This window comes from Pseudopipra pipra, chromosome 16 (genome assembly GCF_036250125.1).
Source record: "Pseudopipra pipra isolate bDixPip1 chromosome 16, bDixPip1.hap1, whole genome shotgun sequence".
Lineage (NCBI taxonomy): Eukaryota > Metazoa > Chordata > Aves > Passeriformes > Pipridae > Pseudopipra > Pseudopipra pipra.
Window position 1 is genome coordinate 5,388,477 of NC_087564.1, and position 26,162 is coordinate 5,414,638.

Below are 26,162 nucleotides of genomic sequence, written 5' to 3' on the forward strand. Positions count from 1 at the left end.
GATCAGGGAGAAATGCACTGGACCAAGATTTATGATTTTAGTGTAGTTATAGGAACATCCTGCAATGTTCTCATGAATTGTAGGGAATTTTTCAGGGGAACCAGCAAAAAGTTTCAAAATGGACTGGAAGCAGCCACAAGTACTGATGGGCTGGAGGCACTGATGACAGTTCTGGGACAACTCAAGATCAAACCTGCACCCATCTGGGAAGTTACTACTGCTCCTTGCCTACCTGGACTACAGTTAAGCACATATTTATCGGTCACAGACAAAGATATGCTCAGAAGAGAGAGTTCCTTGGCTTTATTCTCTACCTCTGAAGCTGCTTGGTAGCTTAAAAGGGAGGTCTCACTTCAAATACCCAAGAACCTCCCATCTGTTGTCTGGAGGCAGAGCAAAGAAGAAAGGACCTCTCCATCAATCCTCCCCCACACTTCCCCAGGGTCTGCCTTTCCATAGGTACCTGTTTGCCTTTGCTATTGTTCTTTGCTTCCCCAGCTCTGCTCCTGACAGCAGCTTCCCTGGGAACAAAGCTCTAAATAACAGCAATAGAAATCCTTATCTCTTCTGAGTAAGAAGGATTCACAGAAATTATGGATATGGTGAGAAGCAAACTGAGGATGCTACATGTTTTATTTTACTCGGTTTTTAGAGGAAAGAGTTTGCTCAAAGTGAAAACAAAAGTGTTGTGAAAAGTACTTTTTTCAGACAAGACAACTACTGATTCTTCCTGACCTGTACCAGTGGCATTCCAGCTGATGTTCAGGACCATTTCCATAAAGGAAGCTGCAGCTACCAGCTAGTAAATCAAGTTTTCTCATATGGCTACTATCCAGATATTAACACTTCCTAAAAGCTGCTATTTATTTTGGGGCTGGGGGAGAAGTGCAGGGCAACGCTTGAAAAGGTTAGTTAGTTGAAACAAATCTCTATCACAAAAAGCATTTCTTCTTCACAGAACAAGATCACTTCATATTGATTTACTGACTACAAGAGAGTCTTGAAACAAACTGCTCAATTGGATTAGATGGAGTCATTACAAAAATACTTTTTTCTCCGAATAGCAAAGTGAAGTTGTCCAAAAACATAAAATGCACAAACATTATGAGTTATGAGCTGAGCAAAAAGAACAGGAATTATAATGAATGAAAAGCTGAACGAGTGAATTACACCTCCTGAAAAAAAAGAAACAGGTGCATCATGTAAAACAAGTCAGGTGTTTATTTCTTGTCCATGGCATTGGTAAGATCTCAGCTACAGTCTAATGGAGTTTGATGTGCTTTTTCAAAGTAAAGAGCACATTGCAAAAGAGAAAAAAAGAAATGCCAACTGGGACACTTACAGGACACAGTGATATAAGTAATGAGATGGTGGGAAACTGAAGACAATGGAAAACAAGTACACTAAAAAGGGAAAAGAAAGTTTAATTGAAAGGTAACAACTACTCTACACAAGAGAAAGCCTAAGCAGAACAGTTCATTTTCACTAAGAGACATACAGTAAATGCAGAAATGGGCAGACAATGAATTAGGATCAATAGGACATTCCACTAAACTAAATAGTGCTGAGTTACTTTTTTTACCAAGTATATCCCCTCGTCTAGATAACCATCTCCAATATCAAGTCATCACTTCTGTTTTTAATCCCATTAAGGGTATTGCCCTGTTTTAAAGTGACATATTATCTGGCATATTTTATCCTCGGTTTGGATATTTATTACAACAATATTTAAAGAAGTTCTTTCTTGCAAAGAAATGATATCTACAGTAAATAAAAAATATCAATACAGCAAACATAAAATTAAGTTGTTTAAACTACTGAAACTACAATGCTTCCCATCACTACAAAGAGCTAACCATGATAAGAGAAAATTCAGCTGCATAATATAAATTACAAGACAGAACAAATGTCATGCATGTGCATCTTTTTACTTTGTTTATGGGCTCAGAAGCCATAACTGACTTCCCTATTTTAACTCTTTCAAAAAATGGAAATTACTTCCAACTTTCATCTGCAAGATGTAGTCATACCCTTTGCCTTCCCCTGGCAATTCCTACCAACATTAACATGCAATGCAGTCAAAGAAACACCCCCTGAGCTCAGGTCTTCAGCAGAAGACAAAAGCTTATGTTCCACAAACTACTCAGCCTCCAGCAAGATGTGCATGACCATGTAAGTCCAACTCTTCTAAGAGGATAAAGGAACACACTGGTCTGTTCTAAAACACTTATAACACTGGCTATTTCAATTAGCAAACTCGTGTTCTTTCACAGGTTACTTACCTTTCGTAGTTGATTTGTGAAAAATAAAGTCTGTAACAAACTGTTCATGTAACAAGTTGCTCCCTGGTTCTTTAAGCCAACATATCCTGTGTGCTTCTTTGAATCCCACCTGGGAAAGAGTTGGTGGTTAAAAACAAGACAGTTCTATATTAACTATAATAAAGGGCATTTGTTCTAAGGCAGTGCTGCTGGCAGATCTCAGCTACTCTTCACTGTTACTGAAGGTTCAAATAAACTACACTTCACTACTGACTGCCAGTAACAACAATCTTTGCAATTAAATGCTTTGTGATTCTGTTAGCTTTTCTTTTTAAATATGTCCTATATGGAAGAAAAACTATGTACTATGCAAGTGTACTGGAACCCAGAGCTGGGCAAGTCTCCACTTCAGTACAACCACTTTGATCACAAGTGCCATGAAGTAGAACAACTCAGATGGAGAAGTTTTACAGCAACTGTAAACCAAGGCAAGTTGGACAGCAAAGCCACTTCACCACATCAGCTCCAAGATCACAAATGCTGAGGCCAGAACTGCAGAGGTGTTAAACCAGAAATCGACTCTGGATGGAAGTTGAGGTTCCATAACATTATGCTGACTCACACAAACAAATTTAAGCTATACAAAAATCTCCATGTGACTATAAAAATATTGCTGTGTGAATTCATCAATTAGAAGTGACAAAGTGAGAATGGCTGATGAGAGCTGCAAATGGCAGTAACACAAAATACTTGAACAATCTCAAGTAACATAAAAATATTAGAATTAAGAATTTTACTTATTTGTTTTTAATCAAAGATACTTACGCCACTCCGTGTGGAGCATCTGCTTGAACATAGACTTCAAAAGTAACTTTGTCATCTTCTATAAAGCCTTTTTCAGGATCAGTAACTTCCTGTAAAACAGGAATGACACAGGAACGTGAGAAGTGCAGCTTGCAACATGACTGTAGTGAAGCATCCAGTTAGACATCACTTTCTAGTTTCTAAGACTGAGCTATCAGTAATAATAAATTAAAGAAGAAAAACTGAAGAAAACATTAAAGTAGCTGTTTTTCAGCTTAATATATTTTAATCCTTTTTCAGTGTCTCAATACAGGAAACTTGTTCCTGCCTTTTAAGATTCTGCAGTAGTTTTCAGTTTTCAATGGTACAAGAGTTGGTAATCAAATGTTCTGCTTCTTCTGGATAATACTCCAGAACCTTTGCAAATGCTTAAAAAGCTGTCACAATTCAAGATAAACCTTAGTGGTATGACTAGGGCAATAAATATCCATACACGTATACAGAGAACATGTGGAAATGCAAACAAATTTATGTTGCTTCAGAATGCCACTATCACATAGTGGAAACAAACACAGATATGCAGAAAACAATGAGGGAGTATTTAAATTATAACATAAGTAAAAGCACTCTACAAAAATTTAGTACAGGAATTTTTAAGAAATTGAAAAGCAATCCACAGCAGTGATAGAAAAAATATCAGCCTTAGAAAAAACACCCTTTTTTAATTGGCATCTCAGTATGCAGGAGTACAAGTACAAAACTGCTCCTATCTAGCAATAGATTAGTACATGTCCAATTACTTACACTCCAGGCCATGAAGTTGGAAAAGCCCCAGTCATTCTCCTTATGAAAGAACAAGTGACTAATACGACGACTGAATGATTTTTCATCATCCTTGTAGTTTATTATCTTGAGAACTGCTTGTGCATGACAGGACCATGACCTATAAATACAGAAGGAACACTTGAAACTCATTCAAAACCAAGCTTATTATAGTTATTAGCATAATTTTTTTGTTAGGGATTTTTGGTACATTACTTTCACACGCGGCAATTTTTTTTTCCTTTTTAGATGTTAAGACTTGGTTAATTGCTATTGAGGGCATGAACCTCTGGGGCTTTCTGAAGCCACATTATGAATGTGAACTCGGAATGGAAATTTTTCTTAGGGCAACAGCATTGTTAATAAAGTACTGTCAGGCAATTGCAGGTAAGAGAGGCTGAAGAGTTGACTGCTCTCAGAGGCGAGCTACTTCTGATCTGCTTTAACACAGATGGATGAGCCAACTCCAAGTGCTCCTGGTGTCTACAGAGTGTGGTATCTCTGCCTCTGGCTAAGGAAAGGAGGGGGTTGTTCTACCCTCCTTCCACAAGATAAACTCCCCAACACCAATTGTCTCAGCAGCACTTCTTTATGACCATTCCTGTTCAAAATCACCCTACTTGTGCAAGACAATCAGTCTGAATGTCAGCTCAGACAAGGTCTTGTCACTGCCTCGTGCAGTGGCATTACTGCTTGTTTAGCTCCACCAGCTGCACCTTGCTTGGTACTTTTAGAGATCACATTATCCTTTTCCTGTGACTGCTTGCACATGAATCACTTCTCCTGTGACTTGTTAATACACTTCCAACTTTTTTCTTTACGTCCTGCACTAACCACTCACCTTCTAAATGACAAAACTGATGAAAAAGAGCAACCTGTTATTCAGACTGAACAACAAGCTTTGTGAGATCTGGTGCAAGAATGGAGTTACCCTGCTGGAAGGGACACCTGTGGAGTCTGCACTCTGGCAGGATAAGCTGCAGGAATGCCCCAGAAATTTGTAGTTATCTTTTAAAATTTTTGTATTACTCACAAAAGTGTTCAAAGATAACCAATTTTGATTTGCAGGCAGGACTCCAAGAACACGTATGTGTTCATATGAAAGTGGATGAACTCCACTTTCATCCCCTGCTGTGCCTCCAGTGGTAGCAGTTACCTGCTCACACACTTCATAGGGCAGGATTTATAGCTCGGCAAGGTCAGAGGAGCTCCAGTACCACTTCCATTTTAAACAAACTCAGAACATTTCCTATGCCAACAAAACTGTCAGTCAAGGACTTCCCCCCAGCAGTTAAACAGAAATGTATCTAAATCCTACCACAAACTTCTAGTTACACAAGGTACTTTCAGCTCATCCTAAAGAGGGGATTACTCTTAGGCTTTGAGATTTAGAAAGGTGAGGAGGAAAGGGGACTCACACCCTTGCAGGTATTCTTGCCTATTGCAGAAAGCTAGGTGAAATATTTTTTGTGCCATGTCTGTATTTCTTGCAATAGATTAACTAGCGTCAAGCGAGGACTTGTGCAGTAATGAAAAGGGTCTTACGTGGAATCGGATTCAGCATTGCATTGAAGGAAGAATCCTACACTTTTTTGGTGTGGTCTGTCCGGGTAGAGTCGTGGCATAACCATGATTTTCCATGGCAAATTCCGTACAAAGCAGGGAGGACTGAGAACTGACTCGCTCAATCTGTTGAAGCGTTCGACTGTAAACTGAAATGTTGCTTCTGATCGCCAACTTGTATCTGTAAGACATATACAAAATTATTGGAAAAAAATGGTGTTTTCACTTAAAAATGCCTTTTTCAAAAATGATGCAATGTGAGCATGTTTCATGTAGCGGGATATTGGAAGCAACAAAAACATCCCCATCCCAGAGAGACACTGGACTACTTTATTACTTAAGTTTCAATTTTTTCATTTTGAAAAACGCTGCGACACAATTCAGGCAAACAGAGCCCTGAAAGACGCATTCCTTTTGTACACTCTTTCCTTAAATACTTCTTCAGCACTAGAATTTGTTACCACTCAAGTTTCTTCTAAAGCAGCGGGTGCAGCAAGACAGAGACATCAAATGCTTTACAACTAAATCACGGCCCACTCTTAACTCTTCTTGAGTAGCATCTCCACAGCACGGTTTAAGTCAGCTCCCTGCATGAATCCACATGCACAAAGGACTTTCACAATCTGTTCAAATGCCCTGTTGATACCAAGTCATCATTTAGTTGGTTTTGGCTTGCAACAGTGTATTTTCAAAATTATGAACCCCATAGGTTGGCTGTTGGATTTTTTTTTTCAAATCTCATACCAGTTTGCTGAAGAACAGCTCAAGAGTAGGGTCTTGTATTCTCTGTGGTATTCAAAGCCTTAGAGATTTTTAGCGGTCTAAAAGTTAAATAAGACACTTTTTTTTAAAAAAAAGCTTATTTTGACACACACAATTAATTTCTCCTTCTTCCCACATAGCCAGTTCTTCATATACCACGATCTGTTGTGCTTCTGCTGTACACAGCTATAACAGGGTGCTGGAGACTGTGACAGCTTCAGCAAGGTGCAAGGCTGGGCTCTGCAAGGCTGGGCTCTCCTTACTGGGACAAGCCTCATACTGCACACAGGGAAGGAATAACTGCAACTTATCCCAACAGTTCTGCAGCTCAAGGATGCACAAGACACTCCTTTTCCATGGCTCCAGCCTGACACTGGTGTGACATGGTTTGGTTTGTTACTGGGTGTGAGGAGGCTCCAGCAGCACAGAGGGCAGCAGGCAGCACCCCTGCTCACTGCTGTGCTCACACCACCCACGGGGATGCAGAACTGATGCCACATGTGCAGTGACACCTGAAATCAAAAAGCACCGAGGTACAACGACACCAGTCAGAAATCTGATCAGGAAATTGTGACAAGGCACACACTACACAACAAATGTGTTCTTTCTGTGCACAGGCAGCAGTGGTTCACTCAGCACCAGAGACAGTGTTGAACCATTTTTAAATAAACAGGTGAGTCCTCGTTGATACCTTACTTAAAAAATGAAACACTCTTCATTACAACATGCAACAGGGTAAAGATCATACATTTCAATACAGAAAATTAACAAGTTCTATCCACAACTGCCAGGGAACTTTGACAGATTTCGTTCTTCTCCCTTGCTAAACAGTTTTCAAGCAGTTGTCCCACTTCTGAACAGCCACCCCATTGATCTAATTTGTGTATGGTCTGACAGCCATAAGCACTCCCAACTGTCTCTTGACAGTACTACAGCCCAAACCAGCTTCCTCTCCCCTCCACACCTGCAACGACCTTGTTACCCTGCACTGTCAGCTTCCTCAGTGACACAAGAGCTCAAAGGATTCCTTTGTCCTTTTTCCCCTACATGTAAGTGCAGTTAACTGTTAGTCTATCACTTAAAAACGGTTCTCTATCCATTTTCACTACTCACTGCCTGTTGACAGATTAGAGAGCTGGATGCTTACAACCAAAAGCCAGGCAAGCTGCAGCCAGAGGAGCTGTACACTCTAAAACTTGATCTGCAGGCAGGATAAAACAAATCTGTAACATGCTTAACAATTTAAAAATCAGCCTTCCATCACACGTCTCTCAAACCAGCTCAAGTCCTCCTCCCTACTCACAGTCAGATCAGTGCTTCTGGGCTCAGTCTAAGCCTCCAAACAACGAGCCAAGTTTGGTTTCTGCCTCCTTTGATGCAGCTTTCAGAGCACTTCAGCACAACGATGCAGCAGTGCTGCTACAGTGTCAGCTAAAAAACACAGCCCACGCAGCATCTGCAGATGCTTCAGAGAAAGTTTGCCTGTATTTCTTGATTTCTTTTCAGGAAAGCCTGTGCATGAGAAGAACACTCTTCTCTGTAAAATATTTGAGCAATCACTAGTAACTACTCCACAAAAACACAAGTCAACCCTAAACCAGAAGTTTCTTTAAAAATAACAACCTTCCTTTCCTTCCAGAAAGCCCATTTTTAGCAAGTATAATCGATTAAAAGATGAATTATATTAAAAACTGCGGTTTACACAGCAAATGTGACAATTATTCTGAGCATGTCAATAAATAAAACCCTTTTTCACCCTCACAAACATGTCCACCAGCTTCCAGTAAAAGACTGCAATTGGCAGGAGGATAATTTAGTACTGACTGGCAAGTAAGACTTCTATAAATCCCTGAACTACAAATACAACACATGATGCTGAACACAAGGTAAACAGAACAGACTCAGCTGACAATGCTTGGAGAAGTTACACGCAACAGACTGTATCTGCTACATGGAAAAGATTTTTTCATTGATGAGATGAATGCCACAATCAGCACCTTGATACAACAAAGATCCTGCAAATCAGAGAGCCAAATACTGAATATGATCCATTTTAAGATGGAAGCACCTATTGAAATGTTTATACGTCTGAGAAAAGCAGATTTCTTTATTCTATTAGTAAATTTTGCTACCTTTAAAGTGCACTGAGGTTATTAAAATATTCTGGACCTGAATTATTAATGAGGAAACTGGCTGAATATTCTATGAATATTTTAATAATTATCCAAATACTGGATGCAATACCAGCACATGGCTAAGACTGATGCTTCTGAAAGCCTCCTAGCCTCTGCGATTCTTCACAGAAATGAGACTTCAGGAGGTAATTGCAAAGCTCTGAGTTTATGTTTAGTTTGGGACCTTCTGTTTGAACTTTAACTTCTAAGAGAATTTATTCTGTGTGCTCTTTTGAATACTGATGCACTTGCAAACAAAATTCGATCAGAACCTTGTTTTTAATATCTTTTACATTAGTTGCAGGAGCCGCTATGCCAGCTCACAAAGCCTGGTTCATTAAGGTATTCTCTGTACAAAGCACACTACATTCCTTCAGCTGGTTCTTTTTAATTGCTAAGACATCATACAGAGCAACAACAGGTACTGGTCACAGTGCTTGAGAGAACACAGCCTTATCTCAAAGTCCTGCTGGTGGTCGGTGCTGCCCCCATTCCCTGTGCCTCACAATGCCTGTGGCTGGTTCCCAAGCAAAGGGGATGAGAGCTGCACTTTTTTTTCCCCTGGTCTTATCAGTCACTTCTTTATGTGCTAAGCTGGAATAACAAAAATCACCTCCAAATTTCTTGAACTCAGAAAATCATCAGAAAGCTGGTTTCTATGATCCAGCTGGAAGCATCAACCTTTCATCTTCCTGCTCACCTCTTTCGCAGGAACCATTAAATTCACTAATTTCACTCAAGAGGTATCTAAATTCTCTTTATGCATTCCGTATCAGCTCAGATTGATGCCCCTTGCTAGGAATAACAGCAAAGGAAAACTGCATATTTATCAGAGAAGCCCCTGTCTCTCATTTTTTCCTGTCTTTTGAATCTCTGAGCTGTCCATTACACACACACATCATGCTGCAAACCAGGTTAGCAAGAGAGTAACTGCACTGCTGTGTAAATAATGCAACAGCAAGCAACTAATCTGAGTTACAGGACTTGGAGAAGAGGCATCATCCACTTACGTGATGCAAGTCTTCAGGAATGTTTTTGCAACTGTAACATTTTGCAAGAGCACTATTTTCTATCAATGCTTCCAGCTGGATCACAGAAACCAGCAGAGTGGGCCAAAGCTCCTCACCAGGCTGAAATTCCACCAAGGCTTGAGAAGCTTTGATAAGCCTTTTGTCAAATACCTTCAGATACTTCTCCCTACCTTCATACCCAGTTCTGAGAGGAGTCAGTTGGCAGCTGACAGAAACTGCTTGACAGCAGTTTTTTGGTTAAGAAGTCCACAGTATTTTGAATGAAGAGTTGTGTGTCTGATTACCTGTCAGCCTTGATATAGCCTGGGTTTCATCAGCTGTTTGTGCAGCCTAAGTTCCCTTTGCCTAATGTGTACACAGACCAACTAGTGGACAAATTCTTTTACTAACTGACCAGTGTGTTATGTACTGGCTATATCAAGAGCAAACACTGTCAGGCTTTCTATCTATAAACACCACTACTAAGAACATAAACTAAACAGAGCTGATCTTGCCAGGCAGTGTTAACTCACATGATCTTCTCTATTCACCCTCCAAATACCATGGCCTGACAAAGACATTTAACATCTTTTATGAAAGCTTTTGGTAAGAACAGAATTCCCTGTTTCACTCTCAGCTAGTAGCTCTGAGCAATAAATCAAAGCCCTCTGAATGAGATTAGGTAATCACACAAATAAAATGCATAGGCTAAAAGCAGACCTCATTTTTATTTTATTATGAGACTGATTATAGGAAACTTTATCTTTGCCAATGATACAGAGGCAATTCAACCATGAGATGCTTTTGTCCTGCATTTAAACCCTATTCTCTTCATGAACATTACTATTTTCTATCAGTATTCTATGTGTCTTCAATACAAGAAAGTAAGCACTTTTTTGACCTTCAACCTTAAACACTGATTTTTCTCAAAAGATCACTCAACATTTTTGCACAAATCTAACTAAATGTTTATGCCCAGTCCTGAATGTATCTCACAAGACAGCATGGAACATGAAATTAGAGTGGAACAAATCCCACTCATATGCTGTCCCCCTTCTCCCAACTCCATTTTATTTAGTTCCTCAAAATGAGCAGTCCCTGCCCATATCCTCTCCTAAGAAAAGAAGTATCACTGCACATTTTCCTCACTAAACTTAACAGACTTCAGTGAATTAAAAATTTTTTACCTTTCTTTAAATAAACCCAGACACATCTACTTATAATTTTCTGATCTTCCGTAACAGAAAAAGACTGTACACCCTTTGTTTCATTTAATGGACCAACAAAAAGACTCCAAAAACACACCTCCCCTTTTATTAACAGGACATCAATACTTATTTCTTCCTTTACATCTGCAAGTAAAAGGGCATCAGAATTGAGGGGAAAAGATGTTCATCAATGGAATAGTTACCACTGACTTACCAAAGACAAAAGCAGAGCACAGCTGCCACCTGACAAGAGAGCAGGACAGATAAGGATTCCAAACATCCTGAAGGAATTGTGTAACTGTCACTATTCAGCAAAGCCCCAGCTGCAGCACGTTTAAAGGGATGGATCACAAAACATAACAATGGACAGTATCACTTTGGGCAATTTTAAAATGAGTACCTAGAAAGAGTATGAGGAAAAAATCCCAAGCCCTCAGAAGTCTAATCCTATTGTACAGTGTGTTAAAAGGATGCCTGTACAGAAAACCAGCAGCCACAACTACAGAGGGTTTCATTTTTTAATGAGCTGCAGTTCAGAGGACACAGGTAAGATATGGATCATTTTCTCCTCAAAATCATAACAATAAAGAAGCCAAACAAACCATGTTTTTATCAAGTATTTACTTACCATCTTCCATGTCTTCTTCAGTGTTGTTATGTCCATCAGCCATCGCTACATTCCCATTAATGACAGGATTTTGAGTAATTCTTGGAGGATCATCTGTATCTCCAGCTAAGACAAAAAAAAAATATGTAAAAATTAACCAGCTGATTAATAATCAGAAATTAACATTTTTGTCTCAGGTAGCACTTACAAGACACACCAATGGTGCACACTTGCACAGAACAGTATCTACCTCAATTATAGCAACAATTGTACTGGTATGTGTCTAACTACAATTCTTCAGATAAATGAATATTTATGGCGAAGAAGAAAGTCCACATTAATGTGGAATACAAATATCATTAACTGATTTCTAAGTTTTCAAACAGCCTCTCAGTCAGCATCTCATAATCAAGTCTCATTAACTAAAAACTTTTTAAATCACTTTTTCTGGCATTCTGCATTTTTACACAGATACAAGTTTCTAATAGCAGACTTTCTAAACTAACAATTTACTTTAAAACTTCTTCAGTGTTACTGTTTTTTTAAGAAAAAACCTAAACCTTTAATCAAATGTAATGGTAAAATTTATATCTTGGGGAAAATTGTAAAGGAAATCCTTTAAGATTAAGGAACATTTTAGATACAACATTTTCCAGCTTTTAGCCATCATTGCTATTAAGTTTTGCTACAAAGACCATTTAAAACATATGTAAATACCACTAAACCAAGAGATACGAGACAACTTGATGAACTAAACACCACTATTTTAAAGATGCATTGCTTTGATGAACAAACATCTTCCTGATTCATCCAAAAACTGAACAACGCCTCCTTTCATCACTTGTGCACCAAAAGCCAAGGGATAGTTTCAGCATGATTACAGGGAAGTGGATATATTCTTGGATAAAGTAGGTTTTATCATCAAATTGTAAAACATATAACCCCTTGCAACCACCTCAAGGACAAAGCACTGCTCAAAAGACACTCTAATTTAAAGGGTCTGACGGGTTTCTTATTGCCGTGCTAGTCCTGCTATTAACTTGTATATTCTGCTACCTCTTAAAAGCCCCAAGGCCGCTGATTTCTGTAACCAAGAACAGTTTTATACCCAAAACTACACACAAGTTATTGACTGTGTGTGCACCAGGGATACAGGTAACAGTTCCCAAGGGGCACAGCACGATCCCAGTCCCGGGCACGGCCGGGCTGGTGCTCCTCGCCCGTCAGCACCCTGGACAGAGCCGCTCCTGCCGCCGGCCCCGCCGAGCTCCCACTGCCTCTCTGCTCCCCAGTGCTCGAGGGGACGCCCAGGGACCAGGATGCCTAGGATTGGGATGCCCAGGGACCAGGATGCCTAGGATTGGGATGCCCAGGGACCAGGATGCCTAGGATTGGGATGCCCAGAGACTGGGACGACGCCTGGCTATTTGCAAGAACCGCCCAGAAGCATGGAGGCAACCAGCCTGGACTAGCTTGTCTTCTACTGGATTGCAACTGAATTTCTCCTGTACAGAAGGGACAAACACCAATGACAGCAGGAATTGCTGTAAGATCACCACTGAGGACCTTTAAAAGCCAGGGAGTTCGTGCCAAGGGTTGGATAAGCCATGGGAGAAGTGCAGTAGGATCAGTCACCAGTTGCTTCACAGTCTTCCGTCTCCTTACAGCACAAGGTGCTTCTGTAGCCTCATTCCAATTCACAGCACACAAGAAGATACTTTCACACCCAGCACTCCTATTCTGACTGTTTACTCCTGGAGTAAATCCGCAGAACTAGTAACCTCTGCCCTCACCTCATCAGAAACGGATCAGGTTAGAGACTTACTCCTGGATTAGAGCTGTGCAGATCACCAACTCCCCGCTCCATCACGGCTTTCGGGGCTTACTGGGGTGCAGCAGATCCCACCGAGGCACGAGCCAAAGGCATTTTTGGAAGTGTCCAATCTGCAGCACCCAGGATAACATGTGCACCACCTCTCTTATTTCTCAGAATTAGGACAAAAGCAAAATCAAGAATGACTTAAAAGTTTTGATTTGGTTAGAAAAAGGTTTGCAGGAGATTGCCTCCTGTGTGATAGGGCTGCAGGAGTCCCTACCCAGAGCAACTGGCACTGACAATGCTGCAGCACAGGAGGACAGCAAGTTAAAAGAGAGATTAACTACAATAAAATTATTGGGGGAACAGGTCTGAACTGCTGCAACTCAAGAGCAGGAAAAGTGACAAAAAGAAGAGTAAGAAGGAAAGGTCCCCAAACTCATTTCCATATCCTGCTCTCTTTTTTTGCCATATTTTAACCTTTCAACAGGATGGTGCTGGTCTAAGCAGGACCAATCCTCAGCAATGCAACAGTGGCAAAAGTGGCAAAAGTATGAATGGTTAGCAAAGGAAAGAGAAAATGCAGAAGAGATCATAGCAAAGGCAATCAACTTGAACACAGGCAGGTTCTGAGAGATACTGTTTAGTGATAAGACAAATGAACCATGATGAATGCCTCTGCTGCTTTTTTTGACAAATATTGACACAGAGTTTGTGATACAGCTTTCAGAGATGGAACCCAGATAACACCAGTCAATGCTTTCGGCTTCTGTGAACAAAGGAAGTTTTTTAACTGCTAATAAAATTCAACTACTACAGCAAATCCTTTACACAAACAAAACACAATCCCTTTTCAACAGATGTACTAGCAAGCAGTATGACAAAATATATTTTCTACTACAGCATTTAAACCCAGTAATTTATGTTTTCCTCTGCTGTCCTTAGGAGCTCATAGGAAAGAATTGTAAAATCATACTAAGATTTAATTAAGAAACATGTTTTCCTTTGCCTCAAGCAGAGGCAATGCCACAGAATTATTCAAATGATACACTACAGGATTAAGAAAGAGAAAAAATACCTGTCCACACTGGCCAGGAAAACCTTCCTACCAAACATACTACTTAATACACTGCTGTCTTTAATGCAGCTTAAACCACAGTGTGTCAACATCACCCCAGTCATGTCATCTGCCCATTCCCAGACCAGAATACCCAGTTTTAATCATATCCTTAGAAAAAATTAGAGGTGCAGCCTATTAATCAACTGAAAGTTAACATAAACCACATCAATTAAAGAAGTATCACAACAAAGTGACCTTATGAATAGGGAATGTTTTTAACTCTTTAAATACAGTACTGCAAAATATGAAATAAATAAAGCTTTCAATAGCAAAATTTTAGACACTGTAGATTTAGACACTGTAAATTTTAGACACTGTAAATTTCAGACTGTTTGGTGAAAAGCATTCAAGTTGTTTTCTACCTCCTCAAAAATGCAACACCTAACCCATTGTAGATATTCTTTCACTACAAAAAGGAATGCAAGGCAACATGAAAAATAGTGATTACAATTTCTTCTGAAACATTTAACATCATATATGATTTTCTCTCTGCCCATGCCACTGCATTATAAACAAAAAATATATCTTGAAGAGTTTAAAGGGGGCCTCTGAGTTTGGAGGTTAAGACAACTTCCAAGAAGAAAAATTTCAGACACTAGTGAGCTCGTAAAAAAAAAAAAAGAGCTTTTACTTATTTACTGCAAGATCATGAATGCTGAAATGAAATCAAGTCTAAACAGTGAGGTATGGAACCAGAATGGAACTGGAGCACCCCAACACTGACTGGGAGGCTGGGAAGAAGTGTCAGTCCCCTTCCACAGCCCAATGAGTGGCTCCCATGGAAGTGACTCTGCAGGTGCACACTCCTCATGGCTCAGTAACCCAGCCTGGCACTGAAGGGTTGAGATGAAAGCCTGAAAACAAAACGGTTCTTGCAATTGCTGTAGGGGAGAAGGAAAAAAATTGCTAAATTTTCTGAAACTTCAATTTGCCATGCAGTGACAGACCTGATAGAAACTATTTAAAAAAAAAAAAATCTTCTTGTTATGGACTATGACCTCAACATTATCATATTCAAATAGTCACAGTATGAGGCAATAAGAAGAAAAATAGTACCAATTATTTAAAAACACTGTATTCAAAAAAGCCTGTTCAGATGGATTCAGCCTATTTAGCAAGATGAACTCAGTGTCACTGTAAGATACGCTGCTCTGTTTTTCTACTGTTCACAATAATTCAAATCTACAAGGAAGGAATCTCAAAGTTTGCTATAATTTTTTTCCTATTAATGAGAAAGCAGAAAAGATTTTGTCAAGTTCGTGTGGCTTTCAGCACAACTTAAATCCTGTTTTAAGACAGGAGCACCTTAGAATGTGATCTCTCTGAGGTGCAGGACACAGTTGCTCAGCAGTAAACACGTGCTTGCAGTCCCATGTGGACAAAAGCTACAGAATGACTCTGCAGCAACTTAATTACGACACAAACTATCACTATTTTAACAACGATGACAAGGAACTTTACTAGCTTTCAGTCATGAGTCATATCACACCAAGTAGTCAAAGTCTGAAAGATTATCTGTGATGTCTGTCATTAACTTTTGGAGCTGGTAGCCACAGAGGAGAAACTGAAGCACTCTCCCGAGTAGGTTATGAAACATTTGTTTCCTTTTGAGGTTAAAGAGACCACAGCAGAGGAGTAATAGTGGTACTAAAGCTTGGTTACAGTTATCACACACATCCGCCTCACAATGGAAATCACCAGCGCCGAGGGCTTTCACAGTCCCTACAGTTTGCACAGACCTCCAGAAGTGCCTCAGCAATCCCAAAAAGGAGGGGGGAGCTGCACCAAGGGCAGCATCAGCAGCCCCAAGGGATGTCAGTCATTCACTGCTGGCAGAAGCTTGAAAAATATGAACCAAACTTCATATCCAGAGTGCTGCTTTAGTGGGGGAAAGCTGAAAACACACGACTTTCTCCTCTGCTGCTGGACTAAATAGACATTCCAGAATCAAAGCTGTCATAGAAGTTTTAAAGGCTCTTTTAATACTTAAAAAAAATAGATAAATAGAACAGTGTGTACAGATATGATAAATGAGGGGGTGTCTGTGTGTGTGAATTCCAGTGGATGAGTGAACCTGCAGTAAACACTAAGAAAAGGGACTAAATGAGTAAAAATATAGGGTGGTAGGAGATAAGAGTAAAGTCAGAGAACGTAAAACTCTCTGAAAAATGAGAAAAGTCCATCCTGTAGCAGCCAAATTACATGAGCATCAAAGGATATGCACTGTATGCTGAACACACAGTCCAGGTCCAGCTTTGCACCTCAGTGTCAGAACTCCAACCTGTAACACACCCCTGGGGCAGCCCAGCAGAGCTGCTGCTCCTCAGCACTCCCCCCAAACACCTCTTCAATTGTGGAACAAACTATAATCTCTTCAGAAGTTTTTAAAAAAATAAGTATTTTTCAATGCTTCAGTAGTTTAAATAAATCAAATAAGCCTCTAAAAATTTACTTCAGTGCATAATTCAGAATTCCAGTCTGCCATGGATAAGCAGCACATGAGTAAAAAAAAATAAAATTAAAAAGTCACCGTCATTAGAAATCTTAAAGAATAAACATTCTGTGACTTCAAGTGCTATAATAAATACCATCTCTTTTATCACCAAATCGACCTTTGCTGTTGTAACTATTAGGCAGCATATCAAAATACATAACTGAGAAATTCCCACAGCAAGCAGTAAATGCTGTGCTCTCTGGAGCAGTCACCCAACCATGGTGGTGCAGAGAAGACACTGATGGGACTCATTCAGAAAAACCTTAAAGCAAGAATATTCTTGAAAGGAAACAGGAAAGTTAGAATAATGTGAAGAACAAATACCTGTCTTCAGCTGGAAAAAACAATGGCAACAAGTTAATTCAGAACTGTGCAGCAAGGACTCCCCAGACCACGTCTGTAAGTGCTGCAGGCACTCAAGTGAAACAGTGGGACTGTTTTTTACGTGGCTGTAACAGCTCACAGGAAAACTTGTGGGCTCCAGCAACTTGCTTCTCCCAAAGTCTGGAAACCACTGCTAGGAAAGCCAGATGAATAGGCAGTGCTCCCAGGAGGCAGGGTTTTAAAAAAAATCCAAACAAAACCCTAACAAACAAAAAAAGGGACACGCAAACCAAAAAAATGAAACCAAAACAACCACACACACCAAAGTTAGCCAACCTCCCAACTCCACGATCTGAATGTAATTAAGTTACAGTAGTCAATCTCTGAACTACTAGAAGTGTTCAAAGGAAAAACTTTCCCACATTTGCTCTGAAAGAACTCAGCATTTCCAAAGTAAGAGAAACTATTTGGCCTCTAATCCCTACCTGAAGTTAAAATAGAAACACCACTTATTGCACAAAGGGACTCAAGAGAAAAGGAATTTAATGAAAAGTGTTCTACACAGTTTCATTTTTCTAAGACAGTCCTAAGTTGCTGTAATGAAAAACCTGAAGAGGTATCAAGCAATTTCTGTAGTGTGGCTGCCTTTCAAATGGCATCCAAAACCAAAGCATTTCACCTAAAACATTTTAAAGGGATGAAACAGTAAAAGAGAATGAGATTAATTTGGCCAGCAGGATGGGAAAAAGGGAAAGGGAAGTACATAAAATGATCCTATGGACTGATGTCAAGGTGTAGATAACTGCTATCAAAGGTGTGTAAACATCATGTTATTTGTCTTTACAGTTAAAAAGTTAATTCTCCCATTAGCAAAATTCTGGGTAATTTGCTTTGGTTTCATTTATTATTCTTCTTCCTTCACGGTTCATTATTTGATCTGGTGCCAGAAGGGTTATCTAGAAATTTAAGACACTTAACAAGAAAGTTATGAAGGACAACGACCAAGCCTTAAAGGAAAAAGGCTTCTAGAGAATTATCAGGAGACAAGAGCCAAGTTTACAGACTAAGGGAAAGGTGTTATGAGCATAGGAAGTGAGCAGACTTCTAGCTAGGGAGACAACACTTAAAGATCTTCAATGCTTTCAAAATTTGCCTTAGCAAATTTAGAAAGAAAGGAGAAAGGACATTTATTTACTCAAGAGCAAGTAGCCAACGTCAGATCTTAAAAAAAATAGAAACAGTATTATATGGAAATCTCTTACTCTCTAATTGTCATCTGAAACAAGTAATTACTGCATTATTGACTGGGAATTGCAAATCCCCCACAGAAGGAGATGATGCTACACGAGACAGCAATTGAAGAACTGGGATGGGACAACTTCCTGGAAGCAGACTCACCATTCCTGCCATGCCTTCAAAATCTGCAGCAATGACTAGACAGACAGTAACAGAGCAGCCACCAATTATCACTCTGATCAATCACTGTATTGCTGCTGCCTTGTGTTCCCATCACTGTCTGCCTGGCCAAAAAGGGCATTTTGGCAAAGCACAGGATGGTCACGCTGGGTTTTAATTGTGTCAGTGTATCTAATGAATGGAAAAATGGTATTAATAGATTACATGACTGTTCTGTTCTTAGATGAAACAAAGCAGTTGTAATCCTGAACACTGAACAACATGCATGAATGATACCAGTCTGTAAGGTAAATAGTATTAGAATCTTCATCCCACTGAGACAGTTATCCCCACGTGAAAATAAAAGGGAGGCACGATGTAACTTTATGGATGGAAAAATAGCTGAGAAAAAAGAGCCTGCCCAGAACCTGCTCCATAAACAGGCAGTTTGCTACAGTAACTCATTTATCTGCTGATTTTGAAGAGAGGAGCAGTCTGGTAACACTTTACAAAACAAAACTTTAGGTCTTAAAAACGTGATTAACTTCTTACAGATACATATAAAGCATTTACAGTATTACCAATACAATTACTCAGTGGATTTAAAGCTGCTAAGAAGTCATTCCCAAAAATTTACTAAAACAAACAGTGACTACATTACTGCCTGCTTTCAGCAGTTTAACCCATTGCTTTATGAATAATTCAGTGTTAGATGAAAGACTGCATGAACCAGAGTTCAGTCTGGACACCAACAACACACCTGTAATTATCCAACAAATTTACAACTTTATACTCCTGCTGAAGGACTTGTTATAGACAGCCTTTCCATTTTAAGGAATCTTTTTAAGCTCCAGGTGTTTAACAACTGGGGTAGACAACAGTACCAGCATGAGTTTTTCTTCAGCACAGTGAAATTATTTATCACAAAGATACCAACCTGCCTGTCTCACTAACATTAGACAGTGTCACAACCTCTTGGCAGTCACCAGGACAAGAGAAGGTCTGCTGAAAAATCTTTCACAGTTCCTTTTCTTAATCTCAAGAGCTTTGTTAGCTTAGGTTATGTTTCCAGAAAACTATCAGATCACGAAAAAAGGCAGGAAGACTGCTTCTGGCTACCCTGTAATAGTCAAAAAACAGTAACTAGAACAGTTGACAAGACAAATTATTTTCTCCCATGATAAGGAAAGGCTGAAACATCAGAAGTGTCATGACCTATTATGGCAACAGCTCCTGGACTTGCACTACCTTCTCCTTGCTGCATCTAGAGCAAGGCTACAGAAGCAACTCCCCTAACTCGTCATGTCTTGTCTCTGCACATTCCAGGGATGGCAGTGTGATTACATCTCTGCTGAAGACTGGGCACTCACTCCCAACCTACTGAACACACCCTAAACAATGTGTTTTTCCAGTATCACACCCCTCTTTATTTTTTACTGCTCTACTGAGTAATGGATTTCTCTATTGCAACAACAAAGGCCGAGCTCTGCAGCATCACTACAGGGGCTGAAAAGCTACTCACAGAAAGATGAAGTTCTGACAGAGGGAAGAAAAGGATGCACACTCAGCTGGAGCCACGGTAGTCCAAGGGCCACAGAGCACTGATGTTTGTGCATGACACTAATACTCAGCACTGTGGACATGTTCTTGATGTTTTAAGAAAGGCTATTAAAGAGTAATTAAAATGAGTTTATTTGGATAATAATATGAGCACATTAAGGAATTGGTGATTCTGCTCTCATTACACCTCCCTCTTTTCTTGTCAAAGTCTAGAAAGCACACACCTTCACCACCTGGACCAGCACAATTTTTATTACTCAGATACAGAAGTGGGTGCTGAAAGTTTATGTATCATTTTGGATGAGTATAGTCCACTGTTTCAGAAAGTTCTAGGGTACACATATTAAAGCAAATACCTTACATGAATCTTGCTATATGCTTAAGCAGCAGAAAGGTTTTGCACATTTAACAGTAGCATGAAACGTTGCCTTACATGGGTATGATCACACACACCACTTGTCCAAACTAGCTCTGGAGCAACACAGCTCCTGCGCAGTTCCTTTGGTACAAAGTCAAAATATCACTCGTCATTATTTCAGATTCTTCAATTCTGTCTGAGACCAGATTCGTCCTCACAGCAAATGCTCGTTGCACTGCTCACTCCTGGAGTCAGCATTGAAGCACGCTGAGCTTTGCAGCAACATGAAAACATAGCACGAATATATTAAATCTTTTTTCCTAATACTGACGTGATTTTTAAACTGTTGAAACGCTGTTATCTGTCCATGATAGAGTTTGAATGACAAAACAACTTCCCAGCAAAGAACAACACTGGATAATAACACAGATTTGCACTGGAATTAATTTTACGAGCACTAGGAGGAAAAAAAATACAAACTACCTATTTTAGCCCCATCCTTTAATTTACCTTTAAACAGGAAAGATCCCTCCAATCCAGAGAAACTCGTGCAATGTGCACAGAGACCTCACATCTAGAGTTCTAACACCTTAAGCACATCTTCTTATTTTTAGTGATGCTTTTAAAGGTCTTCCTTTATCACTGGAGATTTGCTAAGACTGATCTTGTTTTACCTCTTCTTCCTCATGCTTCCTGCTGTGCAGAGAAATGGGTAGATATGTAAAGCAGGTTCACAGGAATTTAACTCAGTGGTTACAGGTGGCTAGTAGTTCTGAGGCTTTGGTGAGAAGAGGAAAAGGCAAACATATCAGACTCAGGAAAATAACATTAAAAACTGTACACAACTGTGTAAAAGAAAGCAAGCACAGTTAACAGTATTTCCTTCTCATTTGACAACACAAACGAGCTTAAATTCAGGCTTCTTTGCTTCATAGTAAAAGAGTCTGAATCAAATATGCTCACAAGAAATTACTCCTTTTAGGATAACTATGGAACCTGTTTCAAGGGTGGCTGTTATAGCAAAGCAGCATGAAATCACAGACCAAACCATCTGCAAACTTGATCTGGTAGCCCTGTGGTGAATCTAGAAAAATGCAAAAACTGTGTCCTTGAGTTCACAGAGCGGTGATCTGTCCCATGCCACTGGATGTGCACACTGCCCAGCTGGGATGCACAGCTGGGAGATCCTAGGACTTCCTAAGCCCAGTATCTGAGTACATTGGTTTTGAAGTGGTGCTTCTACAATGAAAAACCACTACAGGCTCTAATTAGCACAGTGCACCAAGTACCAGAGCGACCTGAACTGTAATGTGGAAGCAGAAAGATATTGTTTGTACAGAAGAACTGTGAATAAAGCCTGTCCTGTGTGCTCGTTTGGCTTCTTCCTGTAACACATTAACAGGTTAAGAGTGAGGACAGAGTAAACAGACTAGATGCATTCCCATCAGAGAAAAGGTGACTAGAGGGGGGTATGGGATTTTCTACTATTTAAAATGCCCAAGGGGCTTTATATAAAATTACCAGAATGCAAATTTAAAGAAACAAACTCAGCTTTTCAGCCTTTTAGCACATCTTTCCTCAGTTATCCAGGACACTAGGGCCAGACGGACCCTTCCCTACCTGGTCATTACTGTTACAGCTGCCATTTGATACCTTTTATCATCTTTATTTTCTTTGTTGTAACTTCTTTACTTCTCCTATACCTTTTTAAGATGGAGGAGGGAAACCAGGCTGCACTCAGTGTTCAGGATGCAGAAGCACAGTGAACTTACACAAAGCATATATTATTCCCAGTTCATTTTCAAAGGCAAAGCAGTGAATGGAAGAAGACTCTATGAGGAGCAGTGAAAAGGCACAGAGGCAGCGTGGCCAGGCTCAGACACCCTCGGGGTGTGCACAGCAGGGAAGGGAACTCACCATCCCTCCCCTGCACTCATGTTTAACATCAGCATCTGCTACTGACAGACCCCTCAAGACAGCAGGTTAAACAATTTTGGCTCAATCCAGGGTGGCTAATCTTATGCAAATATGCAGGGTTTCCATAAAAACCTTTTGAACGTTCATACTGGGAAAACTTGTTATGAGCCTAAAGTTAAAAAAAAAAACAAACAACCAACAAAAACCAAAAAACAGTATTTTTGACTGAAAACACAGTTTTGCACCATCTATAGAACCGTAGGAAAAACGCTTTGGCAATAAGTGTTTTTATCACTTTTCACTCCAAATAAGAGCAGGCCCATGTCCTGCTTCTCCTCCGCTCCAAGGAAAACAAGGCCCTTCACGGAGGAGCACCCAGGGGCGGGGGGCAGGAGCAGCCCCGGAGCCGCGGGCGAGGCGGCGGCGCTTTGAGCGCTCCGTGCCCGTTTGAGGAGCCGCGCTCGGAGCCGCTCCGAGGGAGCAGCGGCAGGGAAGGGCAGGGCTCAACCAATTAGCGTGGGCTGCCCGTGCCGATAAATCCTAACCTCATGTCAGGGTCGCTTTTACAAGTCTAGATTAACCGTGGGGAAAACGACAACAACAATTAAACCATTCAAGGTTTGAGGTTTGGTTTGGGGTTGGTTTTTTCTGTTGTTGTTAAGTCCTTTATGTGAACCGATACGCGGGCACACGTGCAGGGCCTGGGAACACAGGGACATTTACAGCTCCCTGCCGGTGACACAAGGAGCACTGCTGACAAAAGCATTGTTTTCTACCGAAATTCGGTTTTCATTTTGTTTAGTAACAGATACAGTAAATTATGATTTTAAGAGATTCCTACTATTAAAAAAAAATCTATGCTTTGGGTTAATTTTACCATTTGTTGTCACTGTAGTTAACAAGAAGTAATTATGCTCATCTAAAATCAACAACAGCAAAAAGAGCAAAACAAAAAACGTTCCTTTTTCAAATGGGATGCTTTATGAGGATCTAGAAAAGAAGCTGATTTCTTGTTCTCCAAGACACGGATATCAGTCTTCTATTCACCACCAGTTTCCCAAATTCCTGAAAGACGTGGTTCCCAGGAGCTGCTGAGGTGGTTACTTATTAAGCTCAATTTTCCAGCCGCATCTGTTAGCAATGTCCCCTATTCTATAAAAATTTCACTGACCAAGAAGGACAAGCAGGGAATGACAGAGGATTTGGTGATGAGCAGGCAGAAGGCTCAGAGCTGGTGCCCGAGGCAGCAGAGGCCGTGGGGTGATTTACAACATCCCGCTCCCATTTGGAACAGAAATCCCCTTCCCTACATCAGTGGCCCCATTTTGACTGGAGTCTCCATGAAGATTTTGGGGTCTGGATGCTCCCAAGAAACCACAGCCATGACATTTCTGGCCAACCTTAATTTACTAAAGCATCTGCAAGGTGGTTACTACTCTGCCTTCTCTTACTTTGTAGCATGAACACCAGCAATCATTAGAATAATTTTTAAAGCCTTCTGAAAGTCTTTACAAGAGAACCATTAAATCCCAAAGCAGTTTAGGCTTTTATCAGTATTCACTTTTGAATAAGATTTAACCTTTATTGTCCCTTTCCCTTCTTAGAGCAAACTTTCTACCCCCAAGTGTTAATTCAGGGAAATAATTATTTAGGCCCTGAGAAAGGAGATGATCATTGTTGTAAAATGTTCTGAAGATCAGGCTCCCTTTACTGCTTTGAAGATGAAAGTTACTGTACCAAAAACATCCAAATGTTAGCAGACACCAAAATTAGCACTAAACTGTGTTAATTATTTAATACTGTCTACATAGTGAACAACTTTCTTCAAACAAGTAACACAGCTGAAAAACTGTTTTGTATGGAAACTTGGGTGTTTGCCTTCACTATTTACCAAGGAATTCTTAAAAGAACTCAGAACAGGAATTTTATAATCCTCAGTTAAGCACTCCACTGGCAATTTTATCACTTTTTCTTTGTCAGCAATTTTAAGTCACTTTTTTTTTTAACTGAAAACAAAAGAAAACTTTTAAGTGGCTAAAAAAGCTTCTTTCCTGTTTAACTATTCAGTGTTAAACAGCCAACCAGCTGTTCTGGTGCCAAACAGGCTGCCATGGGACCATGAAACCAAGTCCCCATATTAGCTAAGCAATCACAATCAGAAATGAAGTTATACTTTGTATTCTAGAGACAACAATACACATACGAAAAAAGGGCCAACCACACATATTTTGAGGCTAACTTGCTTTTCCAAATCCTAACACAAATGCACTGAAATCCATGAGGCAAAGAAGATGTCGTGTACTCCTGTGAACAGCTCCAAAACCAAGCGACTTGGAATACAAACAACCATAAAAAAGAACCTACAGATAAACACTGGAACACCTGTAAAGCAGCAATCTTTTAAAACTGCTCTATATCACAGACAGAGCTTCTTGAACCCTGCACATCATACAGTAACATTTGCACTGCAAACTTCAAAACTACACAGTTTATGGAAACAACTATTTCAGAAACAGAAATGTGAAATGAGAGCTGGCACCTCTGTAATTTAGATTTCATCTTGCAGTGCAACCACCTGGCAAGGGTGGAGGGATGATGATGCTTCTGATGGAGTTCATTTTACATGCTGAGGTTCTTGGACATCTCAGCGCTCTCAATAATGTCCTGATGTGTCACCACCCCAAATACACCACATGCAAATTAGTTTTCCCCTGAAAGGGAGACAAAACAAATTGGTGAAAAGTCTTCTCCTTTTTCTACGGAAAACCAGTAACCTCACCTGTGGCAGCAGTTATAATTAGCACATTTTTGATGAAAAATACATTCTGAAGAGGAAATTGTACTCCACTGCTCACATGCTTGTTGCATATTTACTTTCTTACTACATATTACATTTTATTTTTTGTTTCATGAGTCAAATCCTCAGACAGTGTTTCAATAGCCTTCTGGTCAACTATTCTTAGAGCATAAGGCAACAAAACAGACTTGGAAACACATTTTAGAACAGCTGACTGTTGCGTGTCACCCACTGAATGACATCTTTCTTATGCTTTCCAGAACACCCTAATTCCAGAAATACACTCCCAATTTCAATACTCTTTTCTTTCTGGCAAATCTTCCCAACTACTTCTATTTTTGCTCCATTGCTAACGCCACTCATCTGAGGCAAATTTTGAAGACTTCCAAAATTAATTGCTGCCTTCCTGCCCTGCCCCTGGCTAGGAGCTGGGATAAACACCACCACCAAATCGAGCTGTATCTCAAATTCCTTATCCTATTGATGATGAAAGCTTCTTCCTTTGTCTCAGGAAAACCTAAAGTCCCCTTTCTCCACACCCTGTTGTTTTTCTCTCTAATAATGTAGCATTTGTGGTCTGTGTCATCCTCAGCCACTACAAACTCACACACAGCTGGGATGGAAACCCTCACTACTCACACTTCTTTTGCTCTAGCTACTCCATTTACATTTCCTGCTATAACTTTTATCCCACAAATGCTCTCACAGTTTTGAGTACATCTCTGGAGAACACAAAAGCAGAGTTTTTTGTCAGTCCTCCCCACTACTGGATCCTCATCTCATTTCCTCTCTTTTTCCTGGACTGTTTTTCCAGGACTTCAAAACTGCTGTTTTCATTGAAGGGGTGTGAGCATGGGACAGGGCATGGCAATGGATCACAGGGGAGGAGAGGAAAATAAATCCAAACATAGAGGTACACCACAAACTGTCTACTGTGTGATTCCTGGCACTTCCTCAGCTCCAGACCTCTTTCACCAAAAAAATTCAATTAAGAAGCCGTAAGGATGTTTCTCCTTTCAGACGGAGAGAGAACATAACAGAAGAAATCTTGCTTAAGAAATAGCAGTACATACAGAAAAAAGTATCTAATGTGCATTATTTGCAGGTTTTTCATCTAAAAGTCACTAATTTTTTAGTACATTAAACTCACAGAATTGAAGCAGAGATCTC

General features: G+C 40.1%; 1 protein-coding gene across 3 annotated transcripts in view; it reads right to left on the reverse strand.

The window, feature by feature from the left end:
• Positions 1-26,162, reverse strand: part of USP7 (ubiquitin specific peptidase 7) — a 146,559-nt gene that overhangs the window by 104,991 nt on the left and 15,406 nt on the right. For all 3 annotated transcript variants that reach the window (XM_064672785.1, XM_064672783.1, XM_064672784.1), the window contains exons 2-6: positions 11,233-11,337; positions 5,433-5,631; positions 3,870-4,008; positions 3,087-3,175; positions 2,283-2,391 (exon numbers count right to left, since the gene is read on the reverse strand). In XM_064672785.1, coding sequence (XP_064528855.1) covers positions 2,283-2,391; positions 3,087-3,175; positions 3,870-4,008; positions 5,433-5,631; positions 11,233-11,337 — 641 coding nt within the window. The remainder of the gene's footprint in view (positions 1-2,282; positions 2,392-3,086; positions 3,176-3,869; positions 4,009-5,432; positions 5,632-11,232; positions 11,338-26,162) is intronic.